General features: G+C 35.2%; 1 protein-coding gene across 1 annotated transcript; it reads left to right on the top strand.

Annotated features, from left to right (window-relative positions):
* Positions 1–3,227: 3,227 nt before the first annotated feature.
* On the top strand, positions 3,228–22,082 carry LOC110021104 (kxDL motif-containing protein 1). The gene is made up of 3 exons (XM_020719442.1): positions 3,228–3,421; positions 20,704–20,856; positions 21,711–22,082. Exons 1-3 carry the CDS (start codon positions 3,306–3,308, stop codon positions 21,814–21,816), a joined length of 375 nt encoding a protein of 124 aa, XP_020575101.1. The 5' UTR covers positions 3,228–3,305; the 3' UTR covers positions 21,817–22,082.
* The last annotated feature ends 1,433 nt before the right edge of the window (positions 22,083–23,515 follow it).

The following is a 23,515-nucleotide window of genomic DNA, read 5'->3' as shown; positions in this document are numbered from 1 at the left end:
GAGATGTAAGTCTTTTTGTTTTCCAGTCGAGCATGGACATTTTCAAATCTTAATTATTTTTTCGTTGTAGGTGGGATGTAAGCTTTTATGTTTTCCTACCGAACATAGATGTTTTCAAATCTTAATTATTTTTTCATCTTAAGTGAGATGTAAGTTCTTATATTTTCCTCCTGAGCATAGACATTCAAAATTTTAAATCTTCTGTCTTAAGTTGGATGTAAGCCCTTGCGCCTTCCTCTTAAGATAAGTATCTTTCTATCTAAGTATTTTTTAGGTTGAATAATATGCTCCAATGTTATCCTTCTTGATTTAGTCATGCTGTTCACCTTTTAGGTTGGATGTTAATCCACAAGGTTTTCATCCTAATTTGTTCAAATAAATTTGAAAATCCCTAGTGGACCCCATAATTGTAATCCCAAAAAATCCAAATGCAAATCCTCTCATCGATTCTTTCGTTCAACGCCAATATGTGCATCATACTTTGAGTTGTTCGTCACACATATTGGGGGTCCATTTGTAAACCTTATTTTTTGGTCAATGCAGCTTTTGAAGGCATATGGAGCTTCTAGAAAGGTCCCAGACACTTGCAATTCTCCTTACCTAGTGCCCAATTTTTTAAATAAGATTTGGCAAAGAAGAGTTGATGAGGCTAAGAGATATAAACATTAAGGAGAAGCAATTGGAGAAGGAGAGCATATCATCATCTTAGGAGAGATGTTTAAGCAATTCCATGTCGATGGTGTGGCAAAGAGAGGATAGTAGGGGAAAGGATATCAAGGGGAAACCCATACAACTTTTATATTGATTCACTTTATGATATGTTTTGATTAAAACTAATTAATCTTCTTAAAATTTATCACTTTTAGTACATTCTTTCTCCAAAATTTTAATTGCACGTTACCGCAAAAGGAACATTCTTATTTTTATTTTGACATAAGAAATTATTTCCTTTTGTGTAAAATGTTATCATTTGTGATAGTGTTAATACAATATTTAACTACTTTATTTCTTACAATTTTTTTTGTAAACATATATAATATTAAACATTTTTAAAACTTTTCTTTTGCACCATTCTTTTCATGCCTAACTCCCTAATATTTTATCCAAGTAGAAATATTATTATTTTAGTGAAATCTTTTTTAATCAAAAGTTTAAATAATTTATTTTCTTAGCCCTAATTTTAGAAATTTGGTGCTACTTAATTATTAATCATCTATTAAACATTTCTTATATATGTCAAGTTCATTCAATAAAAAAACTTATTAAAATTCCCAAAGTATTATTTATGTAAAATTAAGAATTTATTAATATTTATTTTTTTCTACTTTGGGTAATTATCATTCAAAATTTTATAAACCACTCTATTGGATGAATTTTAAAGAATTGGTTATCTTTAGAAAAAAGACTCATTGCAATTTTCAGCTTCAATTTTTTAAATTTTTTTAGAATTTTATTAACTTCATTATGACTCATTTTAGTAAACAAAAGAATTTGAAATATACCAAGAATTACTTTAAAGGATGCATAAATATCAATAATAAGAATAGTGTAATTATGCTAAGATGCATTAACAATGCTTATGATAATGACATATAAGATTAAGAAGCATAGAGAGGTAAGGTCAATGTGATCAATGGTATATAACTCAAATCCTCACAAAGAGTGGTGAGAATTGTACTTGACTTTGTAGTTGGTGATATTGTTGCTTGGAAAGTTTTGAGTAATGCAATCAACAATAAAGCAAGAGTTAAAGTAGTCTAAAAAGTAGAAGATTTATATGCTATTTTGTTCAAGTTTTGACATGTTCAGTTTGAGTTAAATGACGACAAGGCTTATTAACATTAAGAAATGTGAAATGAACCTTTTCTATAGCCACATGGTTATATAGGCTCATAACTACTACAGAAAATAGAGAGAGTGTGTGTGGGGAATGACTTATAAAATGGATAAAACTAACAACCTTAATTAAAAGATTTATATAATAAAAAGTTTTATTGAAGATAAAATTAGATAGAGCAAAATAAAATTAAATATGGGTCATCTAAGAAAAAAATGAGAGGATCACCAACAATGATGAAATTATGTATAAAACAAGGATGAGGTTAGTGATCATATTATTATAATTTACAAAAGAATTTAGTGGAACTGATTGTAAATTTAAATTTCTCGTAAATGTTATGGAAAATTTTAAGTAATTTGAAATGATTTTTAAGAGAAGATTTTAGAATAATAAATATGGGGAATATCAACTGTGAGGTTATATGATTGCCTCATTTTGGATATATAAAATAATTTTGCAAATAAAAATAATATAATAATATTAACAAATAGAGGTTCAGATGATTGTGTATTGTTTTAAAAGTAAAATAATGAATGCTAGATTTATTTAGGTATTAGAACCTAGTAAAAGGCTAATTGTGAACCATGAGAAGAGAATGGACTTACTTGGTGGAGATTAGAAGAACATAACATGAAGAACTTCATAAATGCATTGAAATTGATGTTCATCACCACACAAATCATCATTTTGACATGTTGCATATAATAAATCTTGAACAATAGTAGAATTACAATATTAATTTAGATATAGAGAAATGCGACAATAGATTCATAAAAGACTCGAAGAAGTTGAGAAATATAAAAGAAAAGAGGAGTACAACTTTCAAATGTTATTGCATTTTCAATAATCATAGTTATTTTTATATTCCTTCTTGTTCTCTATTTATATATAATATAAAATTACACGGTTTGTTTGGGGTAACCACAACTTATTAAAAAGCAGTTATGAAATTGTTGAAAAATAATCTTTTGTTCAAAAAGCTGAAGTGAAAAAGTCAGACTGTAGCTAAAAAGCTATCACCACATTTTGTCAGGTCTGGTGTGAAAACGCTAATTTCAGCAGTCTGCAAACACAATTTTTTTGAAAAAACAGTCAAATCGTAATTTTACTCAAACAGGCAAAACTGCGGTGCATTTTGAAAACGAAACTGCACCGCTGCCCCAAATAGACCATAAATATAATGAAATTGAATTACTTATATACATTTGAAGCCACACAGTAAAAATAAAAGATAAGTAAAGATTTATAAAATTATAACTACAATTTATGAATAGAACTTATGATGATGGAAGGGCCGTATTATATCAAAATCTTAAAAGCCCTAAAAACGGTTATTTTCAGGGTTCGAGTAGCGCTTTGGCGACAGGCTATCAAATCTAGCCAGTGGGCTTTTCGGCCCATTTGGAGGAATTGGGCTGTTTGAGAAAGAGGCTCGGTCTCTGGCAAATGTAGAGGCCGGAGAAAGATGGCGGAAGCGGAGGCGGAGGCTATCAGAGCGGCGTCGGAGGAGCTTGCCGGTCAATTCAAAACCCTAATCAAGACTGAGGATGTTGAATCCATCAGAAACATTCAGCATCTGATGTAAATTGTTCTTTCCTTTTCCCCAGTTCATACATTTTTTGTTTTATTTCGATCTTTGCTGTTGGTACTTGTTGGATTGATAGGGTTAGGGTTTGGTGTTTCCCGTTAGATTTGTTTTTCATGAATCGTTTGATTTCTCTTCTTTGATTGGAGATATGTGTGGATTGGATGCTCGGTGTTTTTCCAATTTGTTTTGTGGAGGAGAAGGAGGCGTATAACTTGAGTTTAAGTTCCAAAAGTCTTGTCTGAATGCAGCATCTGATTGGTCAGTGGTAAAAAGGCTAATTATTTAAACATACCAGCTTTTTGTTGCTTGAAAATTTATATTCTAGAGTAAGAATGGGGTAATTGTTTTTTAGGGGAATTTACTTATAAACAACATAATTTTATGCATACAAAGGCCAAATTTTTAAATTGCATAAGTGCTTATGATGAAACTACATGGTATGGTCTTATACAAATTGTGAACTATTTATATCTTTGCTTGAGTTGTTGTCATTTGATCCACATTGTTTCCATAATTGGTTGGCTCTAAAAAACTCATCAAGTGTCATTTGAACCTGTCACAACTCAACCTTACAATATCATAGGCTTTTACATAGAATGTCTATTATATAAGTGCTTATGATGTAAGTTTCAAATGGAAGTTAATGGTACAGTGGACTAATTCTAAATAGAATAATAGTTTCTACATGCTCAAATCAATTGCAATGTGATCTGTGTGATCATTCAAGCGATTTGATCTCTGTTGATCATTCAATCATTAGATAGTAAGTCTAGCTTTGTCCCCAACTTGAAAGGGTGGTGCTTTGCTTCCTTCGATGTTTTCCTTTCAAAAGGTGTAACGTCTTTTTCTTCATTGGTCACTTTATGGTCTTCTTCTGTCTTTCTCATCTTTCTATTACAATAACCTTTGTGCTGTATCTATTCTCTTGGAGATGATTATCACTTGTTATGATTGGAGTTTTTGGTTCAGAAGGTGCTCGAGCTATCATTGCTGCGAAGATGGAACTTGGGTGGATTAAATTAAGGAAAAATAAATCTAAGGCTAAAATAGGAGGTCAAATAGAGAGATTGTACTTGGTTCTTCATGATACCAAGTTGTTTCAATATGTTGGGATCACGTCACTCTTTTCCACATCCTCAAGATGTTCCTAGGTTTGAAATAAGCCACATTAATGAAGTTGGGTTCAATTCCCCTTCCTCAGTCTGAAATATAGCTAGTAAGAGAGGAATGGTGGTTGGTTTCAAGAAGAATGGCACTCCGTTTTTATTGCTTAAATAAGTGTATATGGGCTGCTATGTATGGATAAATAGTGATGATATGTACTATAAAGGAACTAAATAAACTCTACAAACTTCTAATCTATCTTGAAACTACTGGCTAGATAAGATGTCATGGACAAGGTATGTTCGGTCTATCATAAGAGATTACTTCCATAATGCAGAAGCATATCTTCTATAGCCATGCTAGTTGCCCTCCATGGTTAATCATCCTCAAAGTCAGGATACAAACTAATGTCTAGTCAACATTGGAACTAGTTGATATAATGGAGATTGAATCAGACATCACATAGTATTTTTGGAGTTTTTCTTATGTGAGAACAATCCCTCCTTAAAGCTTGCAATTTTTATTTAAACTATAAAAGAAAAATACAAAAGATGCCACTAAGCATGTACATAATGTGATCTATCATCCCTGAGGAAAAAAAGCATGTAATGCATATACATTTTGAGCAAAAAGCTATCCTGTAATGCTATTTGTGCAGCAATGGGCTGCGTTTTTATTCTCTTTGGATGTATATTGAAATAGCATCTTCCAGACTCTATCCTACATAATCAGCCAAAGAAAGCTGATAATGTTCATACTATCACTCTCAATAATAATCCCTTTGACTTCCAACATATACGGCTCCATATTATCTCTGATGCAAAGTATGCCCTATGTTCAACCTGAAGATTGTCTCAATGCTCCATCTGTGCTTCAGCTGCTATTAAATTAACACCCCTTTCATCACATATAGTCACCCCCATGCTGGCTATATGTGAAGGATTAAGGGCCTCATTGACATTAACCTTAAACCACTCCGGAGTAGGGGGGACACCAAACAGGGTAGGGAGACAACCTATGTGGCCAGGTAGTGTCCCTGCGCCGCTAAAGAGAATAGACGTACATCATGTTGAACAACTCTAGAATAGTGGCAGCAAGGATGGTAGTTGTACCAAAACTTCTTCCATGTTTCCTGGCATTTCTCACCCTCCAAAATCAGTGAACCATCACATAATAAATGTGTGCAAGAGCAATGTCATTGCCTTTGATATGTGAAAGATCTTGGATTCCCCTGTCAACTGTCAAAAGTTGCAACCATAATTCTCCATATTCTCAGAGTAAAAATTGCTTCAATTTGCAGCTAAATCAAGCCATCCACACCTATGATAGTTTTCATAGAAATCCAAGTACTCTTTCAAGTTTAATCAATCTCCATAGAGTCTAGTTTTTGGTTCTATAGATGGACCATACCCAAGAACGAGCTTATGGCCAAAGTTCGTTATTGAAAGAATACCAGAATCTTTGAGATCTTCTTGGATCATTATAACTATTTTTTTCTCTCAAACTAGATGAAAAGGAGGGTGGTGTATGTCTCAAGTATCGTGGTTATGAGTTTCATTGATTTTTAAGGCAACGATAGATGTTAACTAAGACTATGGTGGTAAGCTTGATTAGAAAATGAAGTGTGATAGGAAAACTATGCCATAATCTATATAGGGTTTACTCTGGCGGCCTTATAAATATAAATGCTTTGTTAGGCTATCCTATTGTGTTATGATTGGTTAAATGATCTTTTAGTGAGGATATATGTGAAATCAGACAGAGGGTAGATATGAAGCATTAACGAGTGAAATAAGTAAATTACAAACTAGTGAGAATTATAGACTAAACCTCCTTATGTACCTTTTAATATTGAAGTCCTTTAATCTCTCTCTCTCTCTGTTTTTTTTTTAACTTTTCCTCATATAACATCCTTCTTTCCTTTTTATTCTTTCATTACCGGACAACCTATTGTTTTCTCTCAAAATTTCCATCTCTTCTCCTTTTCTTCTTGTAGGATGAAAATAGAGAAAGTACTGACAGAGATTTTAGAAGTTTTCTTGAAAATTAACTTTGTTATTCACCTTCATCACATTGATTTTGCAATTTTATTTAGATATATTTGACTTGCATCCACTCTTAATGGAAGTTTGTGCTTGAGATAGTGGGGATTCTCTTCTCATCCCTCGTTGTCAATTAATGCTTCCATTGTACTATCCTCTTACTATGAACATTCCCTCTTGTCAAGTGGATGATAGCTAATAGAGAAAACTTTGTTATGGGTTTGGTGTCTCTATGTATCTATTCTAAGGTTGATTATAAGGCCATGTAATTTGTCAATTTTAATTTTTAACTCTCCCTTCTGTACTTGCATTGTTGGCTCTATTTTTTTCATTAAATTGGAAATTGGTCACCCATGTTTTTATTATGTTTAATACCTCATCACTTATAAGAAGATAAAAGTCTATGTTTTGATACTGCTTGATCTTGAATTTGATAATTGCATATTATTTTATGTCCTGCATTTTGGATCCATAATTGAGAAGGATGAGTATGACCACACTTCCTCTCTAATTCTAAATGTACAAGGGGTATTTATTTACTAAAATTATGAGTTACTTGTTTCTTTGAGACATAAAATAGTTTTTAATTAGGGTTATGGGGATACCTTGATTATAATGAAGTATAAAGTTAAACAATATGATTTTTCTTTCACAATTTATGAAGGTAGGCCTTAAAATAATGAACTCAAGTTTAGTTTATCTTTATCATATTATGATCATAAAAGTCCTTTTAGTGATGTTTGCTGTGAAATAAATTGAAGAGAGTGGGGGATGATGCACAAGCAACTGAAAGTAATGAAATTACAAACTAAAAAAATTAGAGCCTTAAGAAACCTTGTTAGTCTTTTGATGTTCAAGTCCCTTTGATCTATTTTCTTTGATTCTTCTTGATGCTGGGTTGCTTGAGGAGGCTGGCCAAATCGGCCTAGCTAGGCCTGGTTCAGCTGGTCCAACCTTCTATTGGACCAATCGGCCCTCCTGGGGAGGCTGGAATTGTCGCCCCCCTTCCTTTTCCCTCCAATTATTTCTTTTCTTTTCTCATTAATCTCCTATTATAATTCATTGCCTCTATTTCTTCCCTATCTAAGCTCTTTCTCATTTTACAAGCATTGTCAATTTCTAATTTTTTCCTTAATAATTTTTTTGTTATTTTACAACATTGTCTAATATAAGTGTGTTTTGCTTAGGGAATTCAGTTTTGGTGATCATTCTGAGTTCAGATTCCTGTGTGGAGTGTTTCCCCTATTCTAGGGTTGTATCGGAGGGGGCGGTGGTGCTCCAACTGAATCCTACTCCGAGGTGGTGTATCTTGTTCATTTTTCCTGTCCAGCCCTACCTCCACCCTCCTGCTCAGTTGCAAGCCTCCCAGCAGTGCCCAGCCACCCATACAGCATCCCAGCCTGTTGTCCGACAATTTTCACTGTTGTCCAATCATCCCCACTTGTTGTCTAGCCTTCCCGCTTACTGCTCCTTCTGCTCACATGTTGTCCACCCTTCCCAACTGTTGTCACGTCTTCCCAAAGTGTTGTTTGCCCCCCCCCAAAACTTGTTATCCAACCCCCAAGACCTGCCCTCCAGCTTGCCTACCACTCCAACAGGCCGCCACCTTACTGTTGTCCAGCAAGACTCCCCTTTTCGCTGTTTTCCGGAGCGTCGACCACCTTCCAACACCCCTCCTAGCTAGTCCAAGCAACCGCCCGGCTCTCCCAGCAGCCGCAATTTCCCCTCAAGTTGCTTCAGCCGATCATTCGAGTCACTCCAGTAGGTTGTCCCTTCCCCTCCAGCTGTGTCTTCTAGCCCGAGACAAACCTCCTTGCTCTTGTCTGTGTTGCCGCCGTTGGTTGCCCCGTCCTGTCCCCCAACCACCCGCACCTACTACTGTCGCCGACACCGCCTCCACTTGTTTCCCTTCTTACGGCCGCTGCCCACATCCGTTAGCCTTCCTGACGCCTCCGTCACCTGTTGCCGCGTTTTCTCGTGACTAGTTGGCCCTAATTCACCTCCGACGTCTGCGGAAACTCTCTCTAGGCTGACCACATATTGTGATAGTCTTGTTTCTTGTTTGTTTGTTTCATTGTCATGTTGAACTTTGTTTGTACTTCAATTGCGTGAGTAATAATATTTGTTTATCGTTGTCGTGAGTTACGTTAACTTCAATATTATTTGGTATCAGAGCTAGCATAATCCTACTCCTATCTTAGGGTTCCTCTAGAGTTCGCCATTTTTTTTTGTCTTTCTTTTCCTTTTCGTTCCGTCTTTTATTTTCTTATGCAGATCTTAAACAATCAGCTATGCCCCTAAGGAGATATGTCTGAGCCTACTCGAGAAGAGATACGACGAGAGCTCTGCCATCTTCAATAGAGGTTTCAGAGCTTGAAGAGCATAGGAGGAGGTTACCTTCGACCGGGATTTGGAGAGTCAAAGGGGGGAAAAAATGACAATCTGAATCCCTTCCATGAGGAGACTTTCATTGATGAAGAAGACAGACCATGACGTTTTGAAATACAATATTAGAAGAGATGTAGAAAGGGATATATGAATCCCTCCCAGAGGGAGAATTTCTGATAGATGTCATCTGGAGGACATAGAGACTACCGAGTCATGGTGGATTTACTTGAGTTTGAAGGAGGCATGGATCCAGATGAATTCCTGGATTGGCTACAATTTGTTGAGCAGATTTTTTAGCATAAGCAGGTGCTAGAGGATAGTCGAGTCAAGCTAGCCACCATTAAATTGAAGAAGAGTGCTTTCTTAAGGTGGGAGAATGTGTAGAGGCAGAGGAAAATAGAAGGTTGTGAGAAGATCACTAGGAGGGAAAAATGAAGAAGGCAATCCAGAAGAAGCACCTCCCACCACACTATCTCTAGGATATGTTTTTGAAACTCGACAACTTGCAGTAGAGGGATCTTTTAGTGGATGAACTCACCACCTAGTTCGATCACTTACAGTTGAAGTGCAAGCTGACGGAGCCAGAGGAGCATGTAGTGGCCAGATATGTTGGGAGACTGAAGCCAACCATTAGCAAATGTGGTGTAACTACAACTGTACTGGATCCTTGGAGATGTCCATAAATTATCCTTGAAGGTGGAGAGACAGTAGAAACAAAATAGGTGACAATTATCTTTCAAGCAGCAACCTTCAAGCAAATAATCACCTACAATTACTACGGCTTCAGGAGAAAATAAAAAGCCCGGACAAGGGGCTAATACTCCAAATCATAGCAGAATGATTAGGAGAAAGGTAGCCTCTCGAACATTGTATTGGCCAAGAAATGTTTCAGATGCCACGGCTACGACCACATAGCCTTCAACTATCCCACGAGTAGGGTAGTCACACTTACAGATCAGGGTGTCGTGGAAGAAGTTCGCGGCGAGGAGAAAGCTAAGGAGTAGGGTGAGGTGTATCAGCTTCCGCCAGATGAAGAGGCACTCGTGATTTAACAGATATTGTAGGCTGAGGTCACAGGGGATCCATAGTGGCGTCAGCTAATAATTTTCTACACCCGTTGTACTGTGAACGGTAAGCTGTGCAGTCTTATCATCAACGGCGGGATCAACAAGAACATGGCATTGGATCGGATGGCAGAGATGTTGGGACCCCCTACTCAGAGACATTAGTAGTCGTATTCACTGAAATGGTTGCAGAAGGAGAATCAAATCAACGTCGATCGAAGATGTTTAGTAGAGTTCTCAATTTGTGTCCAACTACAGGACTAGGTGTGGTGTGACGTGGTCCTTGTGGATGTCTGTCATCTTCTGTTAGGAAGACCGTGTCAGTTTGACCGGAGGGCTCAGCACGATGGATTTAAACACATTCATTCGCCAAGAGCGAGGGGGGGAGCGCATCATTCTACTTCCCTTGACGAAGTTTGAGATTACAGGAGTCTTTTACCAGCAGAGCGGCATCAGTGGGACCAATTTTAGTGTTGACACCGAACGAGACGGCTAAGACACCCACTCCAGATACATGACTGATATGACCAAGAATAATTCAGAGTCTCACGGTCGATGCAGTATCACCAACACCACTACTATGGGGAAGCTTCTGGTTACTCTCACTTCACGCCTGCTTGAACCAACCGTAGGGTATTTCAGGAAGATTCGACAATACATGTAAGGCACGCAGTCCCATAAAATTGTACCGAGATGGATGTGTGCTCACAATTGCAACCAACAGTGAGATCCAGGTGCAACCGAGGTTGAAGATAAGGAACCAAAAGCTTCAACAAATGAGGTTAAAGCTCCCCCAACGCAGGGGGGTTGATATGGGGCTGCTTGAGGAGGCTGACCAAACCGGCCTAGCTGACGTCGGTCCAGCCTTCTGCTGGACCTGTCGGCCCTCCTGGGGAGACTGGAATTGCTGCCCCCTTCTCTTCCTTTGCCTTTAATTTTTTCTTTCTTTTTCCCATTAATTTCCTATTATAAGTCATTGACTGTTTTTATTTCTTCCATTTTAATTTCTTTCTTGTTTTACAAGCATTGCCTATTTCTAGTTCATCCCTTTTTAATTTCGTTCTTATTTTACAGCATTGCTTAATATAAGTCTTAATCCCTATTATATATATGGGGGTGTTTTGCTTAAGAAATTCAGTTTCAAGTGATTATTCTGAGTTCAAATTTATGTGTGGAGTGTTTCCCCTATTCTAGGATTGTATCCGAGGAAGTGGTGGTGCTCCGGTTGTATCCTACTTCTGAGGTAGCATTGTATCTTCTTCCCTTTCCTTGTCTAACCCTCCCTTTACCCTCTTTAACCACCAGATTCCCAACATTGCCCAATTGCCCCTATCATCACCCAACAACATCCCAGCCTGTTGTCCGACCATTTCCGTCGCGGTCCGGTCATCCCTGCTTGTTGTCCAACCTTCTCGCTTGTTTCCCTTTCTTCCCTCCTGCTGTCCACCCTTCCCACCCGTTGTCCACCCTTCCCACCTGCTTTCCCACCTCCCCAAACCTGTTATCCGACCACTGAGACCTATCCAGCAGGCTGCCACCTTGCAGTTGTCTGGCAGAACTCCCCTTTCCACTGTTGTGCTGTGTGTCGACCACCTTCCAGCACCCCTCCTGGCTTGTCCAAGGAACCGTTCGGCTCTCCCAACAGCTACAGTCCCCCCTTCAGCCGACCATCCAGCCCTCTCCAACGTGTTGTCCCTTCCCCTCTGGTTGTGCCTTCTAGCCCGGGACAACCCTCCTTGCTTTTGTTTGCGCCGCCGCCGTCGAGGTGCCCCATCCTAGCCAACAACAACCCACAACTACTGATGCTGCCAACAACACCACCATTTACGGCCCTTCTCCTTACGGGCGCCGCCCACATGTATCGGCCTCACCGACGCCTCCACCATCTGCTGCAGCCTTTTCTCGTCACCAGTCGACCCTGATTTACCATTGACGTCTGCGGATAGTCTCTCTATGCCGACCAAAATTTGTTTCATTTTTTGCTCCATTGTCATGTTGAACCTTTCTTATACTTTGATTGTGTGAGTAATAATTTTTGGTATCATCGTCGCTGCTTACGTTAACTTTAGTATCACTTCCTCCTTAATTTATCTTTGTATTTGGATTGCTTTCTTCTTTTCATTTCTACTTGCCTCGATACACTCCCCGCTTGGCTAGTGTTTTAAGAGAGGAGCTATGGCCCATGTTTAGCATGTAGCGATGCCTCGATGCAGTTGACCTAACTTTGTAAGAGGGACAAGGAGAAAATTAGAGATGGTGGAAAGATTTCTTAGATTCAAGCTAATTGTACTGAATATACATTTTTTAAAGAATGAAACATTAGGTAGTTGTTTTTATTTTTTGCCTCTTAATTACATAGGATAAGCAGGAATATTATATGAGCTTTTTTCTTTCTCGAGCATGCGACAGGCTATGAAATAGGCAATCTTTTTATCATTATTATCTCTTTACTTTATTTGGATATACTTATTTAAACATAGATAATTTTCAATTTAAAGAGATTTCTATCTCTTCCTTATTGGTGGTCAACCTTTAACTCTTTCGGATGGAGGATTGGGATATTAAAGCAATCTCTTTTGACTCAAACTACGACTATACTATGGCTTTCATGTTTCCATTTATTCTCCTTAAACTCATTTAAACTTTGTGCTTTGCTTTGAATTTCCCTTTTTGTTTGACTTTGGGTTTGTCCTATTTTTACTTGATTTTTTATTGCTATTGTCTTAGATCATAATTTATAGCTTGATTTGAAGAAACTTTGATGTATTTTATTTTTATCTCTCAAATACATTTTATCATATATTTCCGAGGCTCGAAGATTAGCCCTATAAAGTTGTAATTATGTTAGTTATATTTTATAGGAATTGAAGTCTTGGGTTATTAAATAGTTTTTGATAACTTGGTTGGATTTGGTGGAAGTGAACATATGAAAACGGATGTGTGACAAAACTATACATGACAAATTAAGAAATAATTATATCAACGAGCAAGCTGAAGTAGTATCCATTGAAAATAAAGTAGATAAAATTTGAATCGGGTGGTTTAACCATACACAATGAAGGATATAAAATATACCTATTAGATGGGTATATAGAATTAGGGTTGTAAGGTTTAGAGAAGGGAAAAGAGACATAAACATAAGATGTTCAAAAAGATTTGTGAAAAATAAGTTTAGCATGTTTGTAAAGCTTAGTTGGAGTTAAGGAATAAACAATTGTTCATTCAACCAACCTTAAATAGCTAGGATAAGGCAAATTCTCTCAATACTTTGAATGTTGAATTAATTTAAAAAATTGAAAGTAACTCTAGTTAAATATGACAGAAATTGCAGAAAAGTTGTCATATTGCTTTCATCATAAGTATTCTTCTATTATATTAGTTGATGAAATTATGCAGTTGTTGAAAATACAGTGTAAAATGAATGCAATGTAGAAGTAATGTATTGTATTTGAATTATTTTGAAGTTATTTAATTCAATGAATGTAAAATAAATGCACATCATTTTTTTTTTTTTTTAGTTTGAAGCAAAATGACAACAATATATTTCAAAGTATGTGAGATCTTATATTAATTGTTGGCAACGAATGTCGAGGGTGACGGGTGGCACTAGCGGCGAGCATCAGCGGCTGATAATATTTTACATAGGTTTGTGTTTTTAGAATTCGCTCAAATTTAACAAATTTCAAATACATAGAAATTGAACTAAGGAATGAATTCTAAGTACATTTATATTTCGTACTGCATTTAAAATTCTTTCGACCATTTAAAGTTTTTTTGACTAAAGTCTAAATTGTCAAATACAAAAGAAATGCAATACACTTCTTTTGCAGTTGACCAAATAGACCCTATATTTTGATACTATAATTAACCCAAACCACAATAGAAATACAATATTATTGCTAAAATTTAAATGTGGTTACAACAAAGACTCTTGACAATAGGAAATATCACAAAACACGAGAGACTCCTTAGGGCGAGGATGCAAGTAGTTGGCTGTTGCTGAGTTAGTGGAAGCAAGGGGGTAGAGGTGGTAGGGGTGTGGCTGGACAGCAAGTGGACTGGAGCCAATGCGGTGCAAGGAGCTGGACAACAACCAACAGGTGGTTGGAGGCAGTGCAGTGCAGGGAGGAGTGGTTGGACAACAACTCGACGATTAGGGAGCATATATTTAGTAAGTTTCTTCTATATTTTTTGAAGCATAAATCTTTTTCAACGCTATGTTCAATTTATGAAGAACTTGAGGAATAAAAAAAATTTTTTTTGAGCCTCAATCAGTGCTTCAGGAGCTCTACACATGGATGTACTGTTAGTGATTACTTCAACTTTATCTGCATCTACCCCTCATAATTATTTATTTAATTTCATTAGCAATATAAAACATCTCTTTGCACGTCCCTTCACAATTAATATTTTTTAAACACTGGTTTAAATTATGTGACACTCATGAAATTAAAAGAGTTTCTTTGTGTAGATTTTCATCCAAAATAAATTATGGTATCTTTCTTCTCATTCCAAGTTTCTTTTATGAGCTCAAGCGATTTTTTAACATTTTTCTTTCCTTTTGAAGAAATAGTTTTTCTTAATGGTTTATATGAAGCATATATTTAGTAAGTTTGTTATTGGCAGCATATAAGAAAGCACTAATAGATGGATTTCTTGTCAAATGAAATTGAATTGTTGTTATCTAAAATATTCAAGCAATTTTTTTAATGTCAGTGATATCTAGTTTACAAAGTGAATGTTCTTTCAATAACACTAGTATCTGGTACTAGCATTTCTTGTGGTCATCACTTTTCATTCTAAATAACTAGTCACTTGACTACGAACTATAATACTAAGTGGATCCATTTTGGGCACAAAAAAAAATTAAATCATATTAAATATGGCATTCTTCTTTTTTTTTTATCAACATCAACATCCTGCATTTCCTAAATTTGTGTAGAAGAATTTTTAGGCTTGGCTAAATGTATTTCTTATGATGTCTAGGCAAGTGAGCTCTCACTCTAAAATATATTCTCTTTAATTTTTCTTGACAAAAATGATACTAAAATTTTGCATTGTCTCCTGCTCCGATTAGTCTCATTTTCTCTAATTTAGTAATATATATCTATAAAGGTTTTGTCTCATATCATCATCTATGAGATTATTTCCAATCAAATTAGTATCACTTGTTGATGTTATTATCTTATTAATCAAATAAAAAAATTAAGGTTTTATAAAGTTCAAATACTTTCATATAAACAAAGTTAAATTTCAACAAAACCATTAAGTTCATACTTAAAAAAAATTATAACTTAATTGGATTATTTTTCTTAATGCACAATTGATTATTGTAAATTTTAACGTCATAAAAAATTTAGATAACATTTTGTTTATAAATATATCAAATAGAATAATCAAATATTTAAAAATGAGTTCATCTTGATTAATTAAATTAAAAGCTATTGAAATAAATATTTTAAACCTTCTTATTAAATGCTTAAATAATTATATTATTTAAATTATTTCTCTTTTTTTAATGAATCATTAAATTACCATTTATAGGGCTGTAATTTGAATTCAAGCATCGAAAGAGCTTGTGGCTTCAGCTTCAATGAACTAAGAGGGAGCCTCCGCGATGCAAGATTAATATAATTTCAACTTTGCTTAGGCTTCAACAACGGCTAATGGGAATTCTTCTCGATTTGTTCGGCTTTGACAAACAAGGAGCTTTGACGTAGGGCAATGAACAATGAGAAACTTTTGGCATAGTGCAATGGTTTGCCACTTCGGTTTCGACAACAAGAGCACTCAAAGATGAGGCTTGAGGCTTTAACTTTGACATTTATTTGTGGCTTTGGAATCAACGAACAAGTGATGGAGCTTCGACGTGGGGTTAGGATTGAGAGCGAGGTGATGTTAACTGGTGATGTTAACTATTAGGTATGAGTTAGTATGATTTAGGGCTATGGTAATTTACACCATTTTATAATTTTTATATTCCTGTCATGTCTCATTTATGTCGTGCTCTATTTTTCCATGTTCAGCTCTATGCCCAGATGTGCTCAAATGTTTCTCGGGTGTGTTGATGTTTGAAAAAGTTTGAAAATTTTCTTGTAGTACCAAACACATGTAGGAGCGTGTTGGAACCATGTCCTTGTTGAGCGTGTGTTCAACATGTGATCAACATGGGTGCGACATCTAGTTGGGTGTGCTAGGGCTCCATAGAAAAGTTCTAATTAGTTTATATGCCGTTTTTATTCAAGATTAAAAGGAAAATTCTCACAAAACACTCGAGGGCTTGGGGGAGCTGATCTGGGCTAAACTAGTTGAGTTTGGGCTAGCCGGTTTAGCTGATTGGGCAAGGGCTGGTCGACCCTTGGTCTGGGCTAGGTTGGCCGCCCAAGGAGAGGGGTCTCCCCCTCCTTAGTTATCTACTATTATAAATATGTTCTTTTCATTGTTTAGGGTTAGTTTTTTCGCTTTGAGATTTCTATCAAGACGGTCTCAGACGTTCTGTTTTCCCTTCTAGGGTTGTATCTGATAGTGAGAAGGTGCTATGGTTGTAGCCCGTCTCGAAGTGGTATGTATCATTTCTTTTACTACTTGTTGACCCCTCACTCGAGTCTTCCTGCAGGCTGCCGTAACTTACCTCTCACCTTCTTGCCTGCTGCCGCCGATCCGGTCCACCTGCCTGCTGCCGCCGATCTGGTCCCTCTGCCTGCTGTCGCCAGCCTCCAGCCAACCTTTTTGTAGCCTACCATTAATTGTACCCTCCTTCCTGCCTACTACCGCCAGTCCCCAACCAATACTCCCGCAAGCTGTTGTAATTCCCTTACCCTTTCTCTGCTGCTGCCCACCTTCCTACATACTCAATCCTGCCAAACAATCACTACGTTGCTGTCCTTCCATCATACAACCCTCCATAGCCTTTACTTCCCCTCAAACCACAGCACTACCTCGCCAACCTACACCGTACTTTTGTGTGCGTCGTTATTTTCCTGTTTTTAAGTGCCTTGTTTGTAAACCTTTTTTTATTTTCAGCAATAAAAGTATTATTCTGCTGGAGTTTTAGGTTAACTCGGTATCACAGGTACTGTGAATTTGAAGGTCCTCTTCTTTACGTGATGGACCTAGTCTTTTGGTCTTTTTGTCTGTTATATCCAACATTTTATTCATAGCCCTACATCATCTAGATCCTATTTTTGGCCCTATTTTGCCATTTCTTTCACCAAAACCATGTCCATCAATTCTTTTGGTGCAATAAACTGTGATATTTTCTTTGAAATTAGCACAATTGCAACTATCGTATGTTTTCATGTAGCCTTGTCTCCTTCATTCCGAATTTCTCTTCCGTATCTTCTTTGTGGCATAGGAAAATTATCATTATTTCCTTCATTTTAGTTATGTTGCTCTTCCATAGATGCCAGTCTCAGGCTTTCTCAGAGGTTCACTAAGCATGTGCCACATCAGATTTCTGGCTGCAGAGAACCTGCTAGATGAGTTGATCTGGTTGATTTAGGCACCTTTCTGAATATCTACTTTTTGTACTGTCATTCATAAGAAGGTAAACTATAGAGAATAGCATAATGCCTTTGTTGAATGTAAAAGATGATATGGATGCTATTCTTAATTAGGAGGGGAGAAATGTTCTGTTATATTCTCTAAAGAAGTGTAACATATCGCCAGGGTAATTTTAGATTCAAATATTTAGCAAGTGGGAAGCAATGAATATTGTTCATTTGTTCTTTTCAATTTAGTTTTTTCTTTGTTCGTAAAATAAATGGTATTAGGCATGGTAATTATATTTCATACCGCATAAAAATTAGAATGGAGCAAGTTTGTGACCCTATGTAAATTAGTGGCTATTATACAATGATAGAGTCGAATTTTTATGCCATTATAGATTGTACATCCTATAAACAAAGCCTTATGCACACCTTGTGTGAGCTATGAACTGTCATCAAGCTTGCTTGATGGTTTAATCTATCTTTCGCGTGTTTTATTGCATGTATAGATGCTCATCAATCGGTAATGCCACACTTCTCAATAAATTGACACTAATATATTTTTTTTATTTTAGTTTTTAGTCTTGTGATCCACAAGTTAAGTAGCCCAATCAAAAAGAGAAGACTTTATATTAATATTAACTTGGAACAAAAAAAATAAAAATAAAAATAAAAATAAAAAAAATAAAAAAAATGAATTTATTCTGGGAGTAAGCGTTACTCATTGGTGGTGGAAAATTGGTAATGATAATCTTTGATTTTAGAGAACTATGCTCGTAACTATTGATTGTAAGTATTTTCTGTAGTATTTTCTTTGAACTCTTCTTGATTTAGCAATGTTCAAGAACAACAAGCTCTTATCCCATTAAGTGTGGTCGGCTATATAAATCATTTTTCTCCATTGCATCTTATTGAGTGTCTTATTTTCATTTAATTCTAAGAAATGATCATTTTTTATAATATGCCCAAGTCTTTCTAGTTCTACCTCTAACTTTCTTAACATAATTTGAATCTAAGACATCTACTCGATGGTCGACGTTTAATGTGACCAAACCATCTAAGACGCCTCTCTCTCTAATTTTGTCTACCACTGGAGCTAAACCAACCCTATCACGGTCACATTTTGTCTCTAAGTGTAAAGTCACTAAAGTCACTCATCCATAAAGTCACTCATCCATCTAAGCATTCTCATCTCGGCCACACTTAACTTAGTTTTATATGCTTCTCTTTTAAAGACCAATATTCTGCGCCATAGAGCATTGCAGGTCTCACCACCATCTTATAAAATTTTCCTTTAAGTCAAAGTGGTACTTTTCTATCACACAATAGGCCCTAATGATTTCTCCACTTCAACCAACAAGCTTGAATTCTACTAAAAACATCCCCATTTATATCACCATCATTTTTATATCACCATCATTATCACCATCATTTTGAAAAATAGACCCGAGATATCTAAAGCGTTCACACCTTTAAAATGATTTGATCACCCATAGTTACAACTCTGTCATTAGATCCACCACTACTAAAATTATATTCCATGTATTTAGTTTTAGTTCTACTCAAACATAGGCCTTTAGACTTCAATATAGACCTCCATAATTTAAGTTTTTCCTTAGCTATTTCTCTAGTATTATCCACAAGAAGGATATCATCAGTGAACAACATACACCAAGGTAAATCCTTCTATAAATGTCTCGTAAGAGCACCAATGACTAAAGAAAAAAGCTACGGGCTTAAAGTCGATCCCTGTTGTAATCCAACTGAACTAGGAAAATACTTGGGCAATCTTCCTTCTGTCTGAATATAAGTAACAGTTCAAGTATATGTATCTTTAATTGCTTGAATATAAGTTATATCAATACCTTTCTTCTCTAAAACTCTCCAAAGGATTTCTCTTAAAATCTTATCGTAAGCTTTTCTTAAATCAATAAAAATAATATGTAGATCCTCCTTATTATCTTTGTACCTCTCCATCAAACCTCTCAATAAACATGTAGCTACCACTGATTATGAGAAATCTATTTTAATCAGTTTGGCATAAATCCATCAAACGTCTTCCTGCAGGCTGCCTCATAAATCCAAATAGATTAAGATGTATTACAAAGTTTTCTCATAATCCAAACCTGGCATAAATCCAAACTGATTATGAGAAATCTTTGTAATACGTCTTAATCTATGTTCAATTTCCCTCTCCCATAATTTTAAAGTATGACACATCAACTTAATTCCTCTATGATTTGCACACTCTTGTGCATCCCCTTTATTCTTAAAAATGGGGACAAAGATACACTTCATCCGCCCAGACATTTGTTTAGTTTTTAAAATAATATTAAAGAGTATAGTAAGTCAAGAAACTCCCAAATCTCCAAAATATTTCCACCTTTAGTTTTTTTTAAAGCCTCATAATTTTTTTTTACTAATGTGACGGTAAAATGAAACATTTTAGTATTGTTAACGATGTTAAGATCAGTAAAGTCAATCATATTTCAGAAACTTCATTGAAATGTTTATCAAAATAACGCACCTACTTATATTGAATATTTTTTCGAAGAAAAACACTTTTTGATTTTCATCTTTAATATACTTGAGTAAGTTTTTTACATTTCTTTTCTCTTAGTTTGGCTAGTTTATACATATATTTTTTATCATCTTTAGTATCTAATCTATTATAAAAATCACTAAAAGCAGAATTTCTAGCTTCACAAATTGTTATCTTAGACTCCCTACAGGTCATTTTATATCAGTTTAGTTCATAAAAAATCAGACCATTTCACTGGCTTTTCCGTTCAGTTGATGGTACAAATGGGTTACTTTCGTTTCAATATGAAAGCAGATTTGAAACTCGATTGAATCAGCGAAGTACTGATTCAAAATTGAACCTGATCTAATTTTAAAATCATAAAAAAAAAAATTTCCATGTCTAATTTTTTTCACATTTACTATGCAGCTAATTTCGGATTATAATGAGCTATTAATGAAATCACTGTTCTTTAAATCAAACACATGTGCTACTTGAAAGTGCGCTTCGTTTTTTCTTACCTCCAATAAATGCTTTTAGCTGTGAACAAGTAGGAACTCGTCCAAGCTAGAATATAAACCATTTACTGATTAGATGCAGAGTTTATATCATCTACTGGATTAGATGCATAATCTCTTTCCTTAGAAAATTTCTGAATTCTAATTGCAGATTGGGAAGGCTGCAAGACAGTAATGCAGTTCTATCTCATTTCAACGAGTACTCTGAGCAATGTTTCAGTCAGCTTTCTGGCGATTTCTCAAGGAATGCACGTCTCTTGAACTCCATAAAGTCCGACCTTGACTACATATTCATGAAACTTAGGTATGCTGTATCATACGACCATGGTTTACTTTAATTATTTAACTAATACTGCTACATTCCCTGAAAAAGTATTCACCACAAAAAATTAGTGATTCACTTTGTTGGGTGAATCAATTAAAACTAAAAAAGTTTGATACGTTTATGAAGTATTTTATTGGTTCACCTAATCAAATGTTAATAAAACTTTAAATGAAGGCTTTTTTCTTATAGTTTAATAATTAATTCTCTTATTTTAAAGCTAAAATTTTTTCGTTTCGTATGGAATGGTTGCAGTTTTTTGTAAAGATGATTATATCAAAAATAGTTGTTTTTAAAGCATTTGTGCGTATTTTAAATATTTTTATTTTTAAAAATGTCAGTAGTTTTTTTTAACTATTTCACTTTAACATGTCATCTTCTCAAGGAGCGATTATTGCATCAGGACACCGGACACAAATTTGCATCCGGAGTCTGGTGGGCACTTATCGCGTGGCAAGTGGGTCTACTGTAATACACTGATTGGTAGGTTTTATAGAAAGGGTGCCCCCCCCCCACTTGCCACGCGGCGCACTCTCACTGAACTCCAGATGCAAAATTTGCATCCGGAGTTCGGATGTATTAATTTTTCCTTGTCAAGGCATCCTACGTCCGAGAAATTTATGTAAAGTTGTAATTAAATAGTAGCCGAACAAAGCTGTGGTAGGGATCCGAAAAAACAAAATAGTGACAAGCTGCCCCATGTAGATTCTAATTGAGAAAGTTCTAACTTTTTGAGAAGTGTGTTTTAATCTTATTTATAAGGTTAAAATTTCTCAAATTTCTCTTTTTCTGTCAATAGAGCTACTTAACACCTCCACCCCTATGTTTTATCACAGAAGCATGAAGTCAAGTCTGAAGGCAATGTATCCTGATGCATTTCCAGATGCTTCAACAATTAAAATATTGGATCAAAGACCTGATTTAGAGAGGCCATTTCCATAGTGGGAGAGACAACAATGTCTTTGATCACATCAGGTTTCACATTTACTTTTTTATGGCAGGGACAGGAACAAAAGGTTTGCATGTCATGCTAGCCATCTTTATTCTTTCTGGGTTCAAGGCATTGCATATGTTGTGTATGTACATTTGCTATTAAATTTGAAAACCTCATGTTAGAAAATAAAAACAATAATGGTTTGTTCATATCGAACTCGAAGCGTCATGCTATTATTACTTATTCTTTATTTGATTCATATTCGATATAACAAAGGCATAATATTCTTTTTTTTTTCCTCAAATAAAAAAAACTCGTTGGCGCCAAACGTGAGGAAATGCTAGACGTTTGGTAATTTCTCCTCCGACCAGAATGAAAGATCTCATTGAAACGGCTAATCCCGTCTGATAGGATCAGCATACCGTCATAAAATATAAACATACTCGCATAATTTTTTTTTTTTTTTAAACATTGTTATTAATGTTTATCTAATTTTTAGAAGAATTGCTTCATCTTTTTTTTTTTATTCCTTCCAAATGATACTTATTAGTCATTTAAAGACTTTTGTTATCCTATAATCTATCCCTTTTTTCCTTCAATATTATTATGTTTTGGTAGCATATGATTGGTGGCTTGGTCTATTTTTTTGCTAAACTTATGTTGAATTTATTTAACTTGGTCATTGTATGATAATCAATCATGAAGGAGGAATACTTGGATAGCTGATGTAACGCATGACACCTTGGGAGTATGATTAAAAATGTGGTAAAAATAATAATTCATTGATAACTTTTTTTAAATTAAATTTTAAAGGGGACTAAAAAATAATGCAAATTACATAAAATGCAAAATTAAATAAATGTTAACCATAAGATCATGTAATTTCTTATTAAAAGAGTTGACTAATTCGGGATATCAACGTCGTCCAGGGTTTAACGAAGGAAAAATTATTAAGTGTGTCGGCTGCATGTCTGGACGATGGTCTCGATGGATTGTGATGCAATTCATGGCGGGCTGGTTGTGATCGTACCATTGTCTAAATGTGTGATCAGCCGCACGTAATAGTCTTCCTCTATAAAGAGGTTTATTGAAGGAGTTGCTTTCATCTTACTCTTCTAAGTACGTAAAAGTAGGAGATGTTCTCTTACCTAATATTAAAGATTGGATTTCAAAATTGTATGAAGAAAAAAAAATCTCATTCAAGGAGAATAATTTTAAGATGATGTTAAGAAATGGTGGCACTAGTGGAATTTTTAAATATTTTTTAATTAATATAGCATTTTAAAATTATTTAATTGTAAATTTAATGCTATACATTTTAAATATAAACATTTTATATACATTTATAAAAGGGGGCTTTTTATATGCATTGCATGGCATTCAAAATTTTTATATTTATATATCTCATGCTTAAATTTTCATAATTATAAATATCATATAAAAATGACACTCATTATCACATTTTAATAATCAAATCAATCTTTTCATTATAAGTAAAATATTATGTGTGTAAAAATGATACTTTAGGTGCCAGATAGTTAAATCCATAAGAATTGAGTGCTATGCATGTAACTTTCCCATATAAAATTTATTTAATAAATAAAATATAAATTTTCACATAGATTTATAAGCTGTTTATTTCAAATTTCGTTATATTTTTTTATTAAATGCAATACCTAAGAACTTTAATTTTATATATATATATAT

This window comes from Phalaenopsis equestris, unplaced genomic scaffold (assembly GCF_001263595.1).
Source record: "Phalaenopsis equestris unplaced genomic scaffold, ASM126359v1 Scaffold000121, whole genome shotgun sequence".
NCBI classification, from domain to species: Eukaryota; Viridiplantae; Streptophyta; class Magnoliopsida; order Asparagales; family Orchidaceae; genus Phalaenopsis; species Phalaenopsis equestris.
This window is presented reverse-complemented; position numbering and strand designations above follow the sequence as displayed.

Coding starts and splice junctions, on each gene's coding strand:
- LOC110021104 (XM_020719442.1), top strand. CDS start 3,306: ATGGCGGAAGCGGAGGCGGAGGCTATCAGAGCGGCGTCGGAGGAGCTT. Junction 3,422..20,703: donor AGAAACATTCAGCATCTGAT/GTAAATTGTTCT, acceptor TTCTAATTGCAG/ATTGGGAAGGCTGCAAGACA. Junction 20,857..21,710: donor TACATATTCATGAAACTTAG/GTATGCTGTATC, acceptor GTTTTATCACAG/AAGCATGAAGTCAAGTCTGA.